The sequence below is a fragment of the Myxine glutinosa genome, chromosome 11, assembly GCF_964187855.1.
Source record: "Myxine glutinosa chromosome 11, kmMyxGlut1.1, whole genome shotgun sequence".
Taxonomy (NCBI): Eukaryota; Metazoa; Chordata; class Myxini; order Myxiniformes; family Myxinidae; genus Myxine; species Myxine glutinosa.
The window spans coordinates 72,374,337-72,395,555 of NC_136271.1; the positions used below are offsets into that span (position 1 = coordinate 72,374,337).

Sequence of the window (21,219 nt, forward strand, 5' to 3'; positions counted from 1 at the left end):
AGCCGGAGTGCCTCAAGGTCCTCGTCAGCGACGCCGCGACCTATATGATCAAGGCCGGCCATGCCCTGAAGGAAATCTTCCCGGACTTGCTGCATGTGACTTGCGTTGCCCATGCGCTCCACCGTGTCTGCGAGACAGTCCGAGAAATGTTCAAGGACGTCAACGACCTGATTGCCACGACGAAGAAGGTGTTCGTCAAAGCCCCGTCACGTGTTGTCCTTTGGAAGGAGCAGCAGCCCAATCTTTCTCTCCCCCCGGAGCCCATTCTGACTCGGTGGGGGACGTGGATCGACGCCGCGGTGTTTTGCGTCGAGCACTTCGAGGCCGTCAAGGACATTGTGGACCAGCTGAACGATGACGACGCGATGGCAATCCGGAGTGCCAAGGACCTGTTCGGAAAGGCGGACATCAAGCTCAGTTTGGTCTTCTTAAATGCCCACGTGTCGTTCATCCTGAAGATCCTTAAGCAGCTGGAGGAGGCCGGCATGGAGCTGGCCAAGGCCTTCCAACTCCTTGATCAGGCCAAGGAGGAGCTCGAAAAGATCCGAGGCTGCCGTAAGGAGATCCTGCTCACCAAGTTCAAGGCGGTGCTGCAGCGCAATCCCGACATTGGTGTGCTGAGGACAGTGGCTTTGATCCTGGATGGAGATCAGCACGGATCTGAGGTTGGTGTGCCGGCTGGAGTCAAGCTTGCCGACATCCCCCTCTTGAGGTACTGCCCCATCGTCAGCGTCGACGTGGAAAGGTCCTTCTCCGTCTACAGAAACGTCCTCACCGACCGCCGACACCGCCTCACCAAGGAGAACATTACCAAGATAATGATTTCAAACACCTCCTTTAACCGTTCCTAAAAGGGTCTTGTCAATTTCTTCTAGTCCTCTACTTATCAAACAATGCAGTTGCAATAAAGGTACCTGAACGTCATTTTTTACCTGTTTACTAGCCCAGAGTGCTTAATGTTGTGCAGGAAAAAGCTTACCATTTTTTGTTCTTTTTTTGACTGATTTCTGAAAAACTTGGTAATAATAAAAAACGAATAAAATGGGGGGAAAAAATATTTCGGGATTTTTTCACATAAAAAATATATATTTCCGCTTTTCAAAACATAAAAGGCCTATTTTCTTAACATAAAAATCCGTAGTCTAGTGATTAACTACCCATAGATACAAAAATTTTAAATAACAATGATGTCATAGGCCACATGACTGACGTCATTATTATCAAACTTTTATGCCTCCGCCAATGAAGTCGCCAGACGCATTATGTATTCGGTTTGGCTGTTCGGTTGTCCGTCCGTGCGTCCGTCTGTGATCAGTTTTCGTTACTGCAATAACTTCAGAACGGCTGAATGGATTGAAGTCAAACTCAGTACAAGTATGTACAGTAGAATGATGTAAAGATGAACTGATTAGATTTTGGGGTCAAGAGGTCGAAAGTTAAAGGTGAGATGTCCTGTTAAGTAATAATTCTGTTGCCGAGCTGACATGTGAACCAGCGATGGCATTTTCACCAAACTTGGTATATGTATATATTATGATGCAAATATGAACTGATTAGATTTTGGGGTCAAGAGGTCAAAGGTCAGCGGTAATGTTAAGTAAAATATATTTCGCTACCGCAATAACTTAAGAACAGCTGATGGGATTGAAGCCAAACTTGGTACCGGTGTGTATAATGATGTGATGGATGCCCTGATTAGATTAGTTGGGGTCAAGAGGTCAAAGGTCATGGTAAATAAAATTGGTACAGGTATGTGTAATGATGCAAGGATGGACTGATTAGATGAATGTGTCAAGAGGTCAAAGGTTATGTTAAGTTAAAAAAATATGTTACTGCACTAACTTGTAAACCAGTGATGGGATTTTGACCAAACTTGGTATACGTCTATATTATGATGCCACGATGAACTGATGAGATTTCATCATCAAGAGGTCAAAGGTCAGAGTCTGTAATAGGTCGTCATTACTGCGATAACTGAAGAACAGCTGAAGGGAGCAAAGTCAAACTTGGTGCAAGTATATATAATGATGTACAGATAAACGGATTCGATTATAGGGTCAAGAGGTCAAAGGTCAGAAGTCTGATTAGGTAACAATTCTATTACTGCTCTAACCTGTGAACCAGTGATGGAAATTTGACCGAACTTGGTATAAGTATATATTTTGATGCGAAGATGAACCGATTGGATTCTGGCATCAAACGTGAGGAGTGAGGTGATTTTGGTGAGGTCAGAGGTCATGTCAGATAAAAATGTGATACTTGAGAACAGCTGAATGGATTTAAATCAAACTTGGTACAAGTATGTATAATGATGTGATAATGTGGGTGGAGGTATATCGGTTGACGTCGTGACGTGGAAGAGTGTCGTCATAGTTCCTTTTGTTTTCATCTGCACAACCTCTGTATACATGTTGAGGTATATGATATGGACTTCCTTTCATTCTTTGTGAAATAGTACAAAACTGCTGCTCTCGTGGTGTTTCCCCCCCCCCCCCCCCCCCCCTCTGTTTACATGTAAAGGTGTCTGAAATTGGTGGACTTCCTTGGAGAATACATGACATGTGGGTAACCCTCGGCTCTTCGCCTGATACTCAGTACACATGGGACACATTTGTAAATGACAACCTTGGTCACTCAAACAAATCACACTTTCGTTTTGACCGCATCTACTTCCGAGGGGCGCTCGACTTCTCCCCCAAGCTCCTTCCTCACTCACTCCGCCTGGTGGGCACAGAGCAGTTGATGTGCGAGATGTTTCCCAGCGACCACTGGGGGATGTTGGCTCATTGGGATCTGGAGCAATGAGACTGAGATTGAAACACTGCAAGCTTACGAGTGATACGAACAGATTTGATTTGTTAAGTACAACTCGGGTCATGATTGTTCAAAATGTCTTGGATTGAATGAGAGCCGATTTGTAATTGCATTGAATGTAAGTCATTTAATGACATTTTAGGAAAGCATTTTGATTTCTCAATAAGTTCTTGATCCTGAAGAAATCCCATGCATAATTTGTACATTTCTCAATAAAGTTCTTAATTTTAATCGATACCGTCACACGTTGACTACGACTAGAGAGGAAGTCCGCCAGCCATATCGAAAAAGCGGGCCTTGCCTGTTCCGGCGAATCCTCCTCCCACCACTTTCCACCAAAATTGACTGCATTCTAGCATTCAGAGTGCAGGAGTGCAACCCTCATGCTCTACTCAAAAACATTCTATTTGTTTTATTTCTCCATTTCATATTAGATTATTGCCTTTGCCACCGAAGGTGCACGGAGCTTATGTATTCATCTTTGTTATATGTCGGTTTTTTTTTTGTTTTGTTTTTTTGTATACTGAATCGAGGCTCGTGAAAGAGCTAACATTGACTTCACAAACAAATCGACCAGACAAACAAAATACACAAAAAGAGGGAGCGGAAGACAAGATGGGGAGAAAAGGGGAAGCACACAAACACAACATCCGAGAGCAGGGAGATGTGTGGAAGGGAGAGGGCCCGGGGGGAGGAGGCATGGGAAAGGGGGGGGGGGGAGGGAGAAGTATAAAGCACAAGGACACCAAGGACTTCCAGGACAGAAGTTGGTATTTCAAAAAGTGGAATTGGGGTGAAATTAGCGGGGGTAGAAAAGATCAAGGTTTTGGATGGGGGAAGATAAGAGATAATGGTGAACAGCTGTTTTAAAGACTTGGAGGGTGGAGTGGGATTGAAGAGAGGGAGGGAGTTTGTTCCAGAGGCGGGAGAAAAGAGGAATGAAGGAGTGAAGGTGAGCAGAGAGTCTTGATTTTAGCAGTTTAACCAAAAGAGGGTTGCAGGCAGATCTTGTGCGACCTGTAGGAATATTTGCGGGACAGAGCCCAGAGAGAGCTGGGGGGGCAAGGCCAGAGAGGAGTCGGTAGAAGACGGAAAGACCACCAACCTGCCTGCGGTGAGTGAGTGAGTGAGAGGCCCTTGGAGTTAGCTTCATCGCGGGAGATTCCAATGATTCTGAATGCTTTGGTTTCAACAGCGCGAAGGCGAGCTAGGTGTGAGGCAGGAGCACCAGCCCAGAGGGGAGAGCAGTATTCCATTGAGCTGCGGATGAAAGCCTTGTATGTGGTGAGGAGCTCAGGTGTGCCAAGGAAGGACTTCGCACGACGGAGGATGCCCAGTCCCAGGATGCCCAGATGCCACGACGGAGGACTCCAAAGCGACTGGCTTTGGAGGCCAGATTTGAAATGTGGGTTTTCCAGGAAAGATCATGGCAGATAGTGAGACCCAAAAGCTTGAGTGACAGAACTTCTTGGAGAGGATTATTCAGAAAGTGGATGGGAGGGTTGTCCAGTCGGTCTTTTCGGAGAGACATCGTAAGAGTGTGAGATTTGTCAGGATTGAAAGACATGTTCCACTTGTTTGCCCAGTCTGTGATTTTGTCAAGGTCTGCAGAGAGTGAGGAGGCTGCAGACTGCCGATCTGAGGGATGAAGAATGGAGCGACAGAGAGTAGAGTCGTCAGCAAAGAGATAGAGAGGATTTTCAAGAGAGTCAGAGAGATCATTGATGAAGACCAGAAAAAGCACAGGGCCCAGAACACTGCCTTGGGGAACTCCAGCCTGAACAGGAAGAGGAGATGAGAGAAACCCATTCAGGGCCACATGTTGACTACGACTAGAGAGGAAGTCCGCCAGCCATGCGTGGAGATTTGCATGGATACCAAAAGAGGAGAGTTTGGTGAGCAGAGCGGGGTGCCAGACTGTATCGAAGGCACGTGATATGTCAAGGGAGACTGCTCTAATTTCCTGTTTGGCATTGAGGACCTCCATCCATTGTTGAGAAAGCAGAAGCAGCATGTCCAGAGTGGAGTGTCCAGGTCTGAAACCAAATTGATGATCAGAGATCAAGCCATTGGAGAAGAGGAAAGATTTCATATCTGAAGCAATGATGGATTCCATGACTTTGCTGATGATTGGGAGAAGGCTGATTGGTCTGTAGTTGCTGGGATCTGTTTTTGCACCTTTTTTGTGCAAAGCGGTGATGTTGGCTGATTTCCAAGCAGATGGAAGATGACCTTGAGCAAAAGAGGTCTGTCTCATTTGTATGTTTGTGTCTGTGAGTGTGATAACTCGCAAACGCTTTCAGCTATCTTTGTCAAACTTTACCAAAGGATTCAGAAGGGCATTAGTGAGGATGGCAAAGTTTTTTTTTTTTTACTATTTAGGTCAAAGGTCAAGGTTCTCTCGTTTGTCTGTGTGATATCTCACCCATCCTTTCAGCTAGGAAGCAACAAGTATAGGTATTGAATGATCGTTTTAAGGCCATTTTCCCCGCTAGAGCATGGGTTAGCCTTGCGGGCCCCATGACGATCATGGTTGCCTGTTTGAGGCAATGTTTTTATAGCCGGATGCCCTTCCTGACGCCAACCCTTGGTCGCCTCTTACGATGCGCAGGGATACGGTGTACCTATTCTAAACCGGGGTACACACCGGGATCATTCATCCCAGCAAGCTGGTACTCAATTTGCCGACCTCGGAAGGATGACAGGCTGAGTCAACCCCCCTGGCGTTAATTCAGCGATCGACTGGGATTCGAACCCAGGATCCTTGGATCCCAAGCTTGACCGCTTGACCGCTAAGCCAACACCAGGCAGCACCAGGCAACAAGTATAGGTATGATGTTACATATTTGTTACACACTGATGAACATACCCATCTAGGATGAGTGATGGAATGGTATTTCATAGAATAGGCACCTTGACCGCTAAGCCAACACCAGGCAGCACCAGGCAACAAGTATAGGTATGATGTTACATATTTGTTACACACTGATGAACATACCCATCTAGGATGAGTGATGGAATGGTATTTCATAGAATAGGATGGACATATCACAACAACAACAATCCTGTGATGAACACAATAAATGGAGGCAATAATCATGTTTGGGCTTGAAGCATCACCCACCAGAATAACATCATCCAGCATGGCTAACATTTCGACGCAAGTCTACTTTTGACTCGGTGGAACAGAATGAATGGAAGATGTAGCATATTGAACTTTACAGTAACTGGCAGTTTCCCCCGATTGGGTGAGTTTCGGCTCCTGAAAGGGAGCGGAGCAGCAGTGGAACAAGATGGCGGCCTTGGCGGCGCAAGATGGTTGAGCTATGAATAAACGCTTCGCGTTTATCAGACGAGCCTTCATGTGATACACTTCAGAAGAGTTGTAAATGTAATTATATTCCGTAAGTGTAATTGTAAGACTGTTAATTACACCTGCAAAGTTTGGTGACGATGTATAATAAATAGCACCGCAAAGCGGGCGTAATCCCTCATAGTCTGGGCCCTTAGGGATATTTTGGGGCCGTTTGGTTCAAATTCTTCCAAAAGCACCAAATTTGGCCCAGATGTTGCCCATGCCATACTCTTTCGATTTTTGACGGGCGCCCCCCCCCCCCCCCCGGGGGCCCCATATTGGCGAAATACTAAATGGCCGCCACCCGGATTAGAGGAAAATCAGTTAAATAACCAAAAGGGTTGGAATCATGTATGATGCCACTTTTCAGGGGTTTTCGAGGTCGAGGAATCCAATTATGATGTTATTTTGATGATTCGAGGTCAAGGTAAACCCTCAAGGTCATCTTAAAGGTCATTTTTGAGTCAAACGTGTCGGTTTTTGAGTTTTTTGTCAAGATTTACGCGAGGTTCATCATTTTATGTTTCTGGGTTGGGTAATCGAACTCTGACCTTATTTTTGACAATTAGAGGAAATATTTACATGTCTATTTCCTAATTTTCTGGCATATGCAGTTCATCAGTCTAATTACAAAGGTACGGATTTTGATGTTTTATGAACTGTATGCCATATCCTTGTGTTTAATTTTTGTGCGATCATGATCCGGGTTCATGTATACATGTCATAAATATGACGTCATAGGTCATGTGACCTGGCGGCCATATTGGATTTTATGAAAACCTTTAAAATGGATCCCTGCCTTCATTTTTCGATCGATTCATTTTGAACTTTGACCACTTATAGTACGCCATGTGATTGGATGCATATCCTAATTATGACGTCATAGGTCAGGTGACATGGCGGGATGGACCGGTATGGTCCCCGGATCATACCGCCCTTGGCGCCCGTCAAAAATCGAAAGAGTATGGCATGGGCAACATCTGGCCCAAATTTGGTGCTTTTGGAAGAATTTGAACCAAACGGCCCCAAAATATCCCTCCGCCCCAAAACGGCCCCAAAATGACTACAAGCCATCGATTTGGTCTTACCAAGATGAATGTAGCGCAGACCAGAACATGGTGCGTTCAGACGTGTAATTCTCTCTTCATACATCAAGAGCGCTCGACTATATATCAAGCACTCATTAGATCACCACACCCCAGAATACCCCTCTTCTTCTTCTTCAGTTTCACAATACTCCTCCATTCTTATCTTGCTCCTCCCTTCTTATTTTGCTCCTCCCTTCTTATCTTGCTCCTACATTCTCATGTTGCTCCTCCCTTTTCATCTTCCTCCACCATTGTCATTTTGTTCCTCCCTTCTCATTTTGTGCCTCCATTGTCATTTTGCTACTCCCTTCTCATCTTCGTTCTCCATTGTCATTTTGCTACTCTCGACTCATCTTGCTCCTTCCTGCTAATCTTTCTCCTCACTTCTCATCTTGCTCCTCCCAACTCATGTTGCTCCTTCCTGCTCATGTTCCTCCTCCCTACTCATATTGCTCCTCCCTTCTCATCTTGCTCCTCCCTTCTCATCTTGCTCATCCATTCTCATCTTGCTCCTCCCTACTCATCTTTGTCCTCCATTGCCATTTTTCTACTCCCTACTCATATTGCTCCTCCCTTCTCATCTTGCTCCTTCCTGCTAATCTTTCTCCTCACTTCTCATCTTGCTCCTCCCTTCTCATCTTGCTCCTCCCTACTCATGTTGCTCCTTCCTGCTCATGTTCCTCCTCCCTGCTCATCTTGCTCCTCCCTTCTCATCTTGCTCCTCCCTACTCATGTTGCTCCTTCCTGCTCATGTTCCTCCTCCCTACTCATATTGCTCCTCCCTTCTCATCTTGCTCCTCCCTTCTCATCTTGCTCATCCATTCTCATCTTGCTCCTCCCTACTCATCTTTGTCCTCCATTGCCATTTTTCTACTCCCTACTCATATTGCTCCTCCCTTCTCATCTTGCTCCTTTCTCATCTTGCTCATCCCTTCTCATATTGCTCCTCCCTTCTCATCCCTTCTCATCTTGCTCATCCCTTCTCATCTTGCTCCTCCTTTCTCATCTTGCTCATCCCTTCTCATCTTGCTCCTCCCTACTCATGTTGCTCTTTCCTGCTCATCTTGCTCCTTCCTGCTCATCTTGCCCCAACTTTCTCATCTTGCTCCTCCCTTCTCATCTTGCTCCTCCCTTCTCATCTTGCTCCTCCCTTCTCATCTTGCTCCTCCCTTCTCATTTTGCTCCTCCCTACTCATCTTGCTCCTTCCTTCTCATCATGCTCCTCCCTACTCATGTTGCTCCTCCCTACTCATCTTGCTCCTCCCTGCTCATCTTGCTCCTCCCTTATCTTGCTCATCCCTTCGCATCTTGCTCATCCCTTCTCATCTTGCTCATCCCTTCTCATCTTGTGCATCCCTTCTCATCTTGCTCCTCCTTTCTCATCTTGCTCATCTTCTCATCTTGCTCCTCCCTACTCATGTTGCTCTTTCCTACTCATCTTGCTCCTCCCTGCTCATCTTGCCCCAACTTTCTCATCTTGCTCCTCCCTTCTCATCTTGCTCCTCCCTTCTCATCTTGCTCCTCCCTTCTCATCTTGCTCCTTCCTGCTCATGTTCCTCCTCCCTGCTCATCTTGCTCCTCCCTTCTCATCTTGCTCCTCCCTGCTCATGTTGCTCCTTCCTGCTCATGTTCCTCCTCCCTACTCATATTGCTCCTCCCTTCTCATCTTGCTCCTCCCTTCTCATCTTGCTCCTCCATACTCATCTTTGTCCTCCATTGCCATTTTTCTACTCCCTACTCATATTGCTCCTCCCTTCTCATCTTGCTCATCCCTTCTCATCTTGCTCCTCCCTTCTCATCTTGCTCCTCCCTTCTCATCTTGCTCCTTCCTGCTCATGTTCCTCCTCCCTGCTCATCTTGCTCCTCCCTTCTCATCTTGCTCCTCCCTGCTCATGTTGCTCCTCCCTGCTCATGTTGCTCCTTCCTGCTCATGTTCCTCCTCCCTACTCATATTGCTCCTCCCTTCTCATCTTGCTCCTCCCTTCTCATCTTGCTCCTCCATACTCATCTTTGTCCTCCATTGCCATTTTTCTACTCCCTACTCATATTGCTCCTCCCTTCTCATCTTGCTCATCCCTTCTCATCTTGCTCATCCCTTCTCATATTGCTCTTTCCTGCTCATGTTCCTCCTCCCTACTTATATTGCTCCTCCCTTCTCATCTTGCTCCTCCTTTCTCATCCCTTCTCATATTGCTCCTCCCTTCTCATCTTGCTCCTCCCTTCTCATCTTGCTCATCCCTTCTCATCTTGCTCATCCCTTCTCATCTTGCTCATCCCTTCTCATCTTGCTCCTGTCTCATCTTGCTCATCCCTTCTCATCTTGCTCCTCCCTACTCATGTTGCTCTTTCCTTCTCATGTTGCTCATCCCTTCTCATGTTGCTCTTTCCTTCTCATCTTGCTCCTCCCTACTCATCTTGCTCCTCCCTACTCATCTTGCTCCTCCCTACTCATCTTGCTCATCCCTTCTCATCTTGCTCATCCCTTCTCATCTTGCTCATCCCTTCTCATCTTGCTCCTCCTGTCATCTTGCTCATCCCTTCTCATCTTGCTCCTCCCTACTCATGTTGCTCTTTCCTTCTCACGTTGCTCTTTCCTTCTCATCTTGCTCCTCCCTACTCATCTTGCTCATCCCTTCTCATCTTGCTCATCCCTTCTCATCTTGCTCCTCCATACTCATGTTGCTCCTTCCTGCTCATCTTGCTCCTCCCTTCTCATCTTGCTCATCCCTTCTCATGTTGCTCCTTCCTGCTCATCTTGCTCCTCCCTACTCATCTTGCTCATCCCTACTCATGTTGCTCCTTCCTGCTCATCTTGCTCATCCCTTCTCATCTTGCTCATCCCTTCTCATGTTGCTCCTTCCTGCTCATCTTGCTCCTCCCTACTCATCTTGCTCATCCCTTCTCATCTTGCTCATCCCTTCTCATCTTGCTCCTCCCTTCTCATCTTGCTCATCCCTACTCATGTTGCTCATCCCTTCTCATCTTGCTCATCCCTTCTCATCTTGCTCATCCCTTCTCATGTTGCTCCTTCCTGCTCATCTTGCTCCTCCCTACTCATCTTGCTCATCCCTTCTCATCTTGCTCATCCTTTCTCATCTTGCTCCTCCCTTCTCATCTTGCTCCTCCCTTATCATCTTGCTCCTCCCTACTCATCTTGCTCCTCCCTACTCATCTTGCTCATCCTTACTCATGTTGCTCCTTCCTGCTCATCTTGCTCATCCCTTCTCATCTTGCTCATCCATTCTCATGTTGCTCCTTCCTGCTCATCTTGCTCCTCCCTACTCATCTTGCTCATCCCTTCTCATCTTGCTCATCCCTTCTCATCTTGCTCCTCCCTACTCGTTGCTCATCCCTTCTCATCTTGCTCATCCCTTCTCATCTTGCTCATCCCTTCTCATGTTGCTCCTTCCTGCTCATCCCTTCTCATCTTGCTCATCCCTTATCTTGCTCCTCCCTTCTCATCTTGCTCCTCCCTACTCATCTTGCTCCTCCCTACTCATCTTGCTCATCCCTTCTCATCTTGCTCATCCCTTCTCATCTTGCTCCTCCCTTCTCATCTTGCTCCTCCCTTCTCATCTTGCTCCTCCCTACTCATCTTGCTCCTCCCTTCTCATCTTGCTCCTCCCTTCTCATCTTGCTCCTCCCTACTCATCTTGCTCATCTTGCTCATCCCTTCTCATCTTGCTCCTCCCTACTCATGTTGCTCCTTCCTGCTCATCTTGCTCCTCCCTACTCATCTTGCTCCTCCCTACTCATCTTGCTCATCCCTTCTCATCTTGCTCATCCCTTCTCATCTTGCTCCTCCCTTCTCATCTTGCTCCTCCCTTCTCATCTTGCTCCTCCCTACTCATCTTGCTCCTCCCTTCTCATCTTGCTCCTCCCTTCTCATCTTGCTCCTCCCTACTCATCTTGCTCATCTTGCTCATCCCTTCTCATCTTGCTCCTCCCTACTCATGTTGCTCCTTCCTGCTCATCTTGCTCCTCCCTTCTCATGTTGCTCCTACCTCCGTTTTCACTTCGCCCATCCCTCCTTTTCGCTGTTCGTTCTTGTCTTGTTTGTTGTCTTTCTGAATGTCAAAAAGCGGCAGCGACGACGAGTCGGCGATGATCCGGTCTCAAGATAATCAACCGCTGTTGTCCAGCAGCACATGTGCAGCTCCATCAGGTGCTTGTTGTGTTGGAATGGATTGGAGACCGGAAGCGTGAACGTCACGTCACCCTACCAGTACAAGTCTACCGTGCTCGTTTAGGCCTGCACTTTGGGTGGCGGGATATGGCTGTTAGAGGTCCCAGACTGTTCCACTTATTTAAGGGGCTCAGGAATAGGTAGGTACGAGTAACTCATACCTGTCAGGGTTCGTGTCCGTGCTGTGGGTTAGTGGCGATGCCCCCGAATGAACTTGTTTGTGTGTTGTACATTTATACGAGCGTTGCATAATTACATCGAGTCAGCTGTTCGCTTGGTTATGGGTTGTTAAGATATCGCAATACCTTTGGAAAAGCGTCTGCCATTGTGTGCCGGTACCCAAGATACGTACACATCTTCGGGTGGTTCTGCCCCCAGAAAACGATGCAACCAGCAGTCAGGAATAACTAGAACAGTATTCGGTAGAGTGTACCTGCGCCAGGTGAACAGCTCATGCGTTTTGTATCCATTGATAAACCGGATCTGAATTCGGACCTGAACCAAAATCTAATCTGCTTTGTCTTCTTACACACCCAACCTGTCCACCAAGTGCATTCATTAATCTGTCCATAACTTTTTGAGATACCGTGTATACAAACAAACAGAAAGACAGTGTATGTGTGTTTATGTTTGTGTGTACACGTGTGTGTATGTGTACACGTGTGTGTGTGTGTGTACACGTGTGTGTGTGTGTGTGTATACACGTGTGTTTGTGTGTGTGTATACACGTGTGTTTGTGTGTGTGTGTGTGTGTGTGTGTGTGTGTGTGTGTGTGTGTGTGTGTGTGTGTGTGTGTGTGTGTGTGTGTGTGTGTGTGTGTGTGTGTACGCCGTCACTCGGATGGACGTTAAACTGGGCGTGCAGTCTTCCAGCATTAGTTGGTGGACGTTAAATGTCCCACGGTGTCCTTCGCGAAGAGGAGGTGAGTTATCACCGGTATCTTAAACAAATTTCAAGTTCCTGTACACAGTCGAGTATCCAGTGTCAGAGTGCTGACTCATCTGGGATTGTCATTGTCATAAAAACTGCTTTGGCAGAACTGACAATGTGTATGGAACAACACAGCAGCTTTATGTGTCTAAAGGCATGAGATAGTGATCGACCAACAAGATTGCCCGTAGTGCAGGTACTCCGCTAGTAATAATAAACTTGCAAATGACAAATTACAGCTCACGGATCCTAATCGAAGTTGGACCGCCATGTCACAGCACCGGCTGTTGTTAGGTGCATTGCCCTAAATCCTTCATCAAATTTCCATAGACTAGGGCATTGCCCGTACTATATCTATATCTAAAATTATATCCCCCCCCCCCCCCTCTATTTACATGAAATGGTTTGGTCCAAAGCGAACGGCTTGCGAGTACGGTGACAATCCCCCCCCTCTATTTACATGAAATGGTTTGGTCCAAAGCGAACGGCTTGCGAGTACGGTGACAATCCCCCCCCTCTATTTACATGCAATGGTTTGGTCCAAAGCGAACGGCTTCCGGAGTTTGGTAAAGAAATCGCCATCGCGTACACAAACGCGCAGGAAAGCGAATGAATCGCAAATTCGTTTTTATTAGTTGTAAAACATAGTTTAACGCCAACATAGTTTGCAAACGTGAAATAAATGAATACGCTCTCAAATGTGCCATCCGAGGCAGAGTGTGTCCTCCACGTTCGGCACACGCGATCGTTCGCTGGTCTCTGATTGGTTGAATCGTTTTTTGGACATAGCTCGGTAAGTAATTGTCCGATTAATATGAAACCTTGAAAAGGCACATCCTCGGGTCCCCAGCAATATACCTGGCAAGTTAAAAGTATATCGGACCCGTGGTTGTCGAGAAACAGCGGTCACAGACAAACGTACAGACGTACAAACGTACAGACGTACAGAGATTACTGGAATTATAGATAGATGACACTCATTCACAATGTGATGAATATATCTGCCCTGAGTGACCACAGCCACATGATGGGCTGTCTTTGTAATTCAATTTGTGGAGATGGTGTGATGTCCTTCATGGACAATTGCGATCATGTTGAGAGCAGACCACTGTTTCCTGCGGAGGTCAAAACCTGGAGGCTCTTCTGTCGGACCACTCGCCAGTTATTTGTCAGCAATGTTGTTGTCTGTTCAGAGATTGCACCACTTGTTCTTTGTGTTGAACCCCACATCACTCAAAACATTTACAGAACCCCAGAAAGGTTTTGCGTGACTTGAGTCGCATATTTGGTAGATTCTGCAGGTCTTCAAGGATTGGAAGCGATGGGGTGGCTGTGATGCAGTCAAACTCTCTCAGCATTTTGCCTTCCGGCGCACATCAGGGTGTGGGAAGTTAGACAGGACTCGAATAAATTATTATTACTATTAGTCTAGTAGGAAGACTAGGTCCCCCTGCACCCCCCGGAGATATACTTCTAATCAGTGTTTCTAGATTGGAAAAAATGTGTAGAAAATGACTAGCTATGGCCCCAAGCTGAAAAAATGTCCCACATACCATTTTTATGCAAATTACTGCTGCCATTATCAAAAAAACGATTTTTGACATATCTCAGCCAATATTGCAGATAATTGAAAAATGAAGGTGTCTAGACCCATGTTTTGAAGGGCATAGATCATGATAGAACTATTCATAACATGATTACATGTGTCTATGGTATACTAGTATGCATATTAATGCTGTAATTACAAAATAATCAGTTTTACAAATGATAAGGATACGTTAATACTGCAGATAACTTAACATGGTACATAAGGGGTCTAAACCCAGGTATTTTCAAGGTTAAATGTCAACAAGATGCTCCTGAGTCTTGCATAGGGGCGGGACATTGGCAGTAACATTGGTACCACTCAACTTTTCTTCCCACCATTGACTTTGTATTGCGAGAGATTTTCACTTGCTTATTTAAAGGTTTCTCACCCAGCCCACGTAAAATCTACCAACTCCTGCTGTTAACTCCCAAACATATTTTTTTATGTTATCCAATCACAGTGCAGAAATGACAGACTAGAGATCCAAATTAGTGCTGCTATAGCTGCCATTTTACATTTCCATCCATGTAACATGCGCGCTCGCGCGCTCGTATCAATTGGTAATGTTGATGTTATTGAATACCTCAGTTGAAAGTTCAGTCTTCCATTCCATCTGTGTGTTGTTCTTGGTATTCATCCTCCAATCTAGCCAGGTAAGATGCTAACTATAATGTTACTCACACTCTTGACTTCAGTTTCTGCATGAAATCATAAACAGGCAGAATAACAGCTGAGCCAGCTAGCACCATGTTAGCTAACGTTAAAGCTAGCCTCATCTATGTACAGTATGTTCCTAATGTCGGTGTAACTTAAACTTTTGTTAATGCCAAACATGAGACATATCTGTTGACTTCTGTATATGAATTGAACCAGAAAGAGGCACGACAGCTGAGCTAGCTACAGTAACTTAGCACAATGTTTCATTGGCCTAGATAGCTAACGTTAGTGTGGAAGAATTTAGATGGGAGAACTCATGAAGTACTGCCTGATGCCAGTGCCTCCTAGCCTTGGGACACCAGATGGGTTCTTCTGCAAAACCAACAAAGCCTCCATTCTGCACTACCTTTTAGAGGACACCACACCACAAGATCTGCAATACCCCAAGGATGCCCTGTTCATCCAGGATGGAATGGCGCTGCTGCATACCCTTGCCAACCTTCCCCCAACATGTGGTGAGATATGCTTGCAGGTGCTTGATCAGATGGTGGCCAAGCAGCACTTTCTGTTCTCCACTGACAGTTACCATCCTGAGTCAATCAAAGCGCAGGAAAGGCTGAGGCGGGGCAGCTCAGAGAAGATCATTCTGGCTGGACCAGCAACCAGGAAGCCATATGACTTCAAAATGTTCCTTGCAAATGACGACAACAAAAAGCAGATGTGCCAGCTTCTTCTGAAAGTGTGGAGTGGACAAGAGGCAGCTACCAGGCTGGAGAGAACAGAGATGGCTGTGCTGATCGTGGAGGGGAAGGCCCACCAACTTGCCTCAACGAATGGCAAGGTAAAATTGAAAGCCCTTCGTGAATGGCGATTCAATTTGTAATTTTTCCTGAAAAAAAGGTGATTACCTGTGATGTTTGTCTAGATCTGAAACTGGCAGTGACTGGTGATTGAAATGCGGTGCCTTTTTGTGTTTCAGGTCGAGGTACGTGAACTCCCCACGATCTACAGCAACCAGGAAGAGACTGATACCAGGGTGGTTCTGTACCTCCATCATGCTGCTACCATCGGATACAAGAACGCTGTAGTCAGAACACCGGACACAGACATCCTCCTGATCCTGCTCCACCATGCCCACAACATCAAGCTGACGGTGTACCTGGATACAGGGTCAGGGAAGCATCGCCAACTTGTCAACGTCTCTGAGCTGGCAGAATCCCTGGGAGAGGACTACTGTGCCACTCTCCTGGGGTACTATGTGTTCAGCGGAGAAGACTGCACCAGTGCCTTCAAAGGGAAGGGAAAAGTCGGGCCCTTGAAAAAGCTGGAGAAGAATCCCAGGTTTCACAGGGCATTCGGTGAACTGGGTGACAACTGGGATGCCAACCCTGAGGTGGAGAGGCAGTTAGAAAAATTCACCTGTGTGATGTACGGCCAGAGTCGCGAGTCATCAGTGGACATTGTCCGTGCCAAGCTGCTACGAAAAATGGTGGGAGAGGACAAGACCCTCACATCCAAGTCCAAGGTTGATCTGGCTCGCCTTCCTCCATGCCAGTCTGCCCTGAAGCCGCACATCCAGCGTGTGAACCACCGCGTAGCATTGTACAAAAGAGCCGATCAACCTATCATCGAAAAGCCAAAACCTTATGAGGAGCAAGGATGGATAAGGACTGATGAAGGACTGTTGAAACCAATGTGGTCCAGTGGTCCCATCCTACCAACCTCACTGGTGGATCTTCTGAACACAGGAGAGCACGAAGAGGAGGAGGAAGAGGAAGGAGAAGAAGAGTTTGACTCTGACGATTTCGATGAAAATGATGATGACTGACTCAGTGTAGAATCACTAATGCTAATGATGTTTATCTAAAACAAGCAAGAGAAGAGTGGTCACATTGAGTGCTAGGACTATTTTGACAGTTGTAATATTTAGAAAAATAAAACTTTGTGTTAACGTCTGTGTAGACGGACCTTAATATGAGTCTATTATTTCGTAAAACTGTGATTATTTTGTAAATAAAGCACTAATTAGCATACTAGTATACCATAGACACATGTAATCATGTTATGAATAGTTCTATCATGATCTATGCCCTTCAAAACATGGGTCTAGACACCTTCATTTTTCAATTATCTGCAATATTGGCTGAGATATGTCAAAAATCGTTTTTTTGATAATGGCAGCAGTAATTTGCATAAAAATGGTATGTGGGACATTTTTTCAGCTTGGGGCCATAGCTAGTCATTTTCTACACATTTTTTCCAATCTAGAAACACTGATTAGAAGTATATCTCCGGGGGGTGCAGGGGGACCTAGTCTTCCTACTAGACTATATTATTATTATTATTATTATTATTATTGTGCACAATTAATGAATCTTTACGTCGAGTTTTGTACTCAGCAACAACAATCAAGTCATCTTATGGATTGTTTGATACCTCTGCCACCAAATGTGGACCGAGGTTAGGCATTCACCCCTGTTTGTCTGTCTGTCTGTGGGCAGGATATCTCAAAAAGTTATGGACGGATTCAGATGATATTTGGTGGACACGTTGGTGTGTGACAAGGAGGAAATGATTAGGTGTTGGTGGGCGTCGCTTCTGGATAACTCTGAGAAAACGGCTTGTCTTTAAGAGATCACAATCACCGAGGGTGCCCCAAGAACTTCCCGCAGAATCCCATGCCCAGAGTCGTGTTACCACGTGCAAAATCCAGAGTTCAAGTGGGTACTGTGCCGACGGACCTGAGTCAGTTGGCCGAGCGGAACCAATGCCATGTAACCGCATCTGTGATACAACATAGGTAATTAAACCAAGATGGCCAAACTCCTTGGCAGTCCTATGCCATCATTATGCCACCATCAGCTTTCCGATCTGGGTTGAGTATTGCATGGAAACAGTATCAGGGACGGTCAGGTTTCCAACCCGGGTTGAGTAGTGCATGGAAACAGTATCAGGGACGGTCAGGTTTCCAACCCGGGTTGAGTAGTGCATGGAAACAGTATCAGGGATGGTCAGGTTTCCAACCCGGGTTGAGTATTGCATGGAAACAGTATCAGGGACGGTCAGGTTTCCAACAACCGGGGTTGAGTATTGCATGGAAACAGTATCAGGGATGGTCAGCTTTCTAACTCGGGTTGAGTAGTGCATGGAAACAGTATCAGGGATGGTCAGCTTTCCAACCCTGGTTGAGTATTGCATGGAAACAGTATCAGGATGGTCAGGTTTCCAACCCGGGTTGAGTAGTGCATGGAAACTGCATCAGGATGGTCAGCTTTCCAATCTGGGTTGAGTAGTGCATGGAAACAGTATCAGGGTTGGTCAGGTTTCCAACTCGGGTTGAGTAGGGCATGGAAACAGTATCAGGGATGGTCAGCTTTCGAACTCGGTTTGAGTACTGCGTGGATACAGCATCAGGGACGGTCAGGTTTACAACCCGGGTTGAGTAGGGCATGGAAACAGTAACAGGGATGGTCAGCTTTCTAACTCGGTTTGAGTACTGCGTGGATACAGTATCAGGGACGGTCAGGTTTACAACCCGGGTTGAGTAGTGCATGGAAACAGTATCAGGGCCAGTCAGCTTTCCAACCTGGGTTGAGTAGTGCATGGAAACAGTATCAGGGATGGTCAGCTTTCCAACTCGGGTTGAGTAGTGCATGGAAACAGTATCAGGGACAGTCAGGTTTCCAACTCGGGTTGAGTAGGGCATGGAAACAGCATCAGGGATGGTGAGCTTTCTAAGTCGGTTTGAGCAATGCATGGAAACAGTACCAGGGATGGTCAGGTTTCCAACTCGGGTTGAGTAGGGCATGGAAACAGTATCAGGGCTGGTCAGCTTTCCAACCTGGGTTGAATAGTGCATGGAAACAGTATCAGGGATGGTCAGCTTTCCAACTCGGGTTGAGTAGTGCATGGAAACAGTATCAGGGACGGTCAAGTTTCCAACTCGGGTTGAGTACTGCGTGGATACAGTATCGGGGACGGTCAGGTTTACAACCCGGGTTGAGTAGGGCATGGAAACAGTGTCAGGGATAGTCAGCTTTCCAACTTGGGTTGAGTCGGGCATCGAAACAGTATCAGGGACGGTCAGGTTTCCAACTCGGGTTGAGTAGTGAATGGAAACAGTATCAGGGATGGTCAGCTTTCTAACTCGGTTTGAGTACTGCGTGGATACAGTATCAGGGACGGTGAGGTTTACAACCCAGGTTGAGTAGGGCATGGAAACAGTGTCAGGGATGGTCAGCTTTCCAACTTGTGTTGAGTCGGGCATCGAAACAGTATCAGGGACGGTCAGCTTTCCAACTTGGGTTGAGTAAGGCATGGAAACAGTATCAGGGATGGTCAGGTTTCTAACCCGCGTTGAGTAGTGCATGGAAACAGTAGAAGGGATGGTCAAGTTTACAACCCGGGTTGAGTTGGGCATGGAAACAGTATCAGGGACGGTCAGGTTTCCAACCCGGGTTGAGTAGTGCATGGAAACAGTAGAAGGGATGGTCAGCTTTCCAACTTGGGTTGAGTAGTGCATGGAAGCAGTATCAGGGCCGGTCAGGTTTCCAACTCGGGTTGAGTATGGCATGGAAACAGTATCAGGGATGGTCAGCTTTCTAACTCGGTTTGAGTACTGCGTGGATACAGTATCAGGGACGGTCAGGTTTACAACCCGGGTTGAGTAGGGCATGGAAACAGTGTCAGGGACGGTCAGCTTTCCAACTTGGGTTGAGTAAGGCATGGAAACAGTATCAGGGATGGTAAGGTTTCCAACCCAGGTTGAGTAGGTCATGGAAACGGTGTCAGGGCCAGTCAGGTTTCCAACCCGGGTTGAGTAGGGCATGGAAACAGGATCAGGGATGGTCAGCTTTCTTACTCGGTTTGAGTAGTGCGCGGATACAGTATCAGGGACGGTCAGGTTTCCAACCCAGGTTGAGTAGGGCATGGAAACAGTATCAGGGATGGTCAGCTTTCTTACTCGGTTTGAGTAGTGCGCGGATACAGTATCAGGGACGGTCAGGTTTACAACCCGGGTTGAGTAGTGCATGGAAACAGTATCAGGGATGTTCAGCTTTGCAACCCGGGTTGAGTAGTGAATGGAAACAGTATCAGGGCCAGTCAGGTTTCCAACTTGGGTTGAGTAGTGCATGAAAACAGTATCAGGGCCAGTCAGGTTTCCAACTTGGGTTGAGTAGTGCATGAAAACAGTTTCAGGGCCGGTCAGGTTTCCAACTTGGGTTGAGTAGGGCATGGAAACAGTATCAGGGACAGTCAGGTTTCCAACCGGGGTTGAGTACGGCATGGAAACAGTATCAGGGACGGTCAGATTTACAACTGGGGTTGAGTAGGGCATGGGAACAGTATCAGGGACGGTCAGGTTTCCAACCCGGGTTGAATAGGGCATGGAAACAGGATCAGGGACGGTCAGGTTTCCAACCGGGGTTGAGTAGCGCATGGAAACAGTATCAGGGATGGTCAGGTTTCTAACTCGGGTTGAGTAGGGCATGGAAACAGTATCAGGGACGGTCAGGTTTCCAATCTGGGTTGAGTATTGCATGGAAACAGTATCAGGGATGGTCAGCTTTCCAACTCGGGTTGAGTAGTGCATGGAAACAGTATCAGGGACGGTCAGGTTTCCAACTCGGGTTGAGTAGGGCATGGAGACAGTATCAGGGATGGTCAGCTTTCTAACTCGGTTTGAGTACTGCGTGGATACAGTATCAGGGACAGTCAGGTTTCCAACTCGGGTTGAGTAGGGCATGGAGACAGTATCAGGGATGGTCAGCTTTCTAACTCGGTTTGAGTACTGCGTGGATACAGTATCAGGGACGGTCAGCTTTCCAACTTGCGTTGAGTAAGGCATGGAAACAGTATCAGGGATGGTCAGGTTTCTAACTCGGTTTGAGTACTGCGTGGATACAGTATCAGGGACGGTCAGGTTTGCAACCCGGGTTGAGTAGTGCGTGGAAACAGCATCAAGGACGGTCAGCTTTCCAACTCGGTTTGAGTAGGGCATGGAAACAGTATCAGGGATGGTCAGGTTTCTAACTCGGTTTGAGTACTGCGTGGATACAGTATCAGGGATGGTCAGGTTTACAACCCGGGTTGAGTAGGGCATGGAAACAGTATCAGGGATTGTCAAGTTTACAACCCGGGTTGAGTAGGGCATGAAAACAGTATCAGGGACGGTCAGGTTTCCAAACCGGGTTGAGTAGTGCATGGAAACAGTATCAGGGATGGTGAGCTTTCCAACTCGGGTTGAGTAGTGCATGAAAACAGTATCAGGGACGGTCAGGTTTCTAAACCGGGTTGAGTAGTGCATGGAAACAGTATCAGGGATGGTGAGCTTTCCAACTCGGGTTGAGTAGTGCATGAAAACAGTATCAGGGACAGTCAGGTTTCTAAACCGGGTTGAGTAGTGCATGGAAAAGTATCAGGGATGGTCAGCTTTCTAACTCGGTTTGAGTACTGCGTGGATACAGTATCAGGGACGGTCAGATTTACAACTGGGGTTGAGTAGGGCATGGAAACAGTATCAGGGATGGTCAGGTTTCCAACCCAGGTTGAGTAGGGCATGGAAACAGTATCAGGGCCAGTCAGCTTTCCAACCTGTGTT

General features: G+C 46.8%; 3 protein-coding genes across 9 annotated transcripts in view; all 3 read left to right on the forward strand.

Annotated features, from left to right (window-relative positions):
* Positions 1-3,045, forward strand: part of TDP2 (tyrosyl-DNA phosphodiesterase 2) — a 39,011-nt gene extending 35,966 nt beyond the window's left edge. For all 6 annotated transcript variants that reach the window (XM_078786753.1, XM_068130827.2, XM_078786752.1 and 3 more), the window contains one exon: positions 2,521-3,045. In XM_078786753.1, coding sequence (XP_078642879.1) covers positions 2,521-2,805 — 285 coding nt within the window. In that variant the 3' untranslated portion in view covers positions 2,806-3,045. The remainder of the gene's footprint in view (positions 1-2,520) is intronic.
* An 8,211-nt stretch (positions 3,046-11,256) lies between these two features.
* Positions 11,257-21,219, forward strand: part of LOC137436763 (sialin) — a 35,083-nt gene continuing 25,120 nt past the window's right edge. Inside the window, exon 1 of one of the 2 annotated variants that reach the window (XM_068130837.2) lies at positions 11,257-11,422. In XM_068130837.2, the coding sequence (XP_067986938.2) occupies positions 11,329-11,422 (94 nt within the window). In that variant the 5' untranslated portion in view covers positions 11,257-11,328. Of the gene's footprint in view, positions 11,423-11,446; positions 11,584-21,219 lie in introns of those variants that run through there. The other variant, XM_068130838.2, reaches the window with a different exon arrangement.
* Positions 14,942-16,585, forward strand: LOC144894301 (uncharacterized). The gene is made up of 2 exons (XM_078786796.1): positions 14,942-15,459; positions 15,598-16,585. Exons 1-2 carry the CDS (start codon positions 14,950-14,952, stop codon positions 16,444-16,446), a joined length of 1,359 nt encoding a protein of 452 aa, XP_078642922.1. The 5' UTR covers positions 14,942-14,949; the 3' UTR covers positions 16,447-16,585.

Excerpts from the sequence above, each read along its gene's own strand:
- LOC144894301 (XM_078786796.1), top strand. The coding sequence starts at position 14,950 with ATGCCAGTGCCTCCTAGCCTTGGGACACCAGATGGGTTCTTCTGCAAA. Across the intron at positions 15,460-15,597 it reads TTGCCTCAACGAATGGCAAG|GTCGAGGTACGTGAACTCCC; the intron begins GTAAAATTGAAA and ends TTTGTGTTTCAG.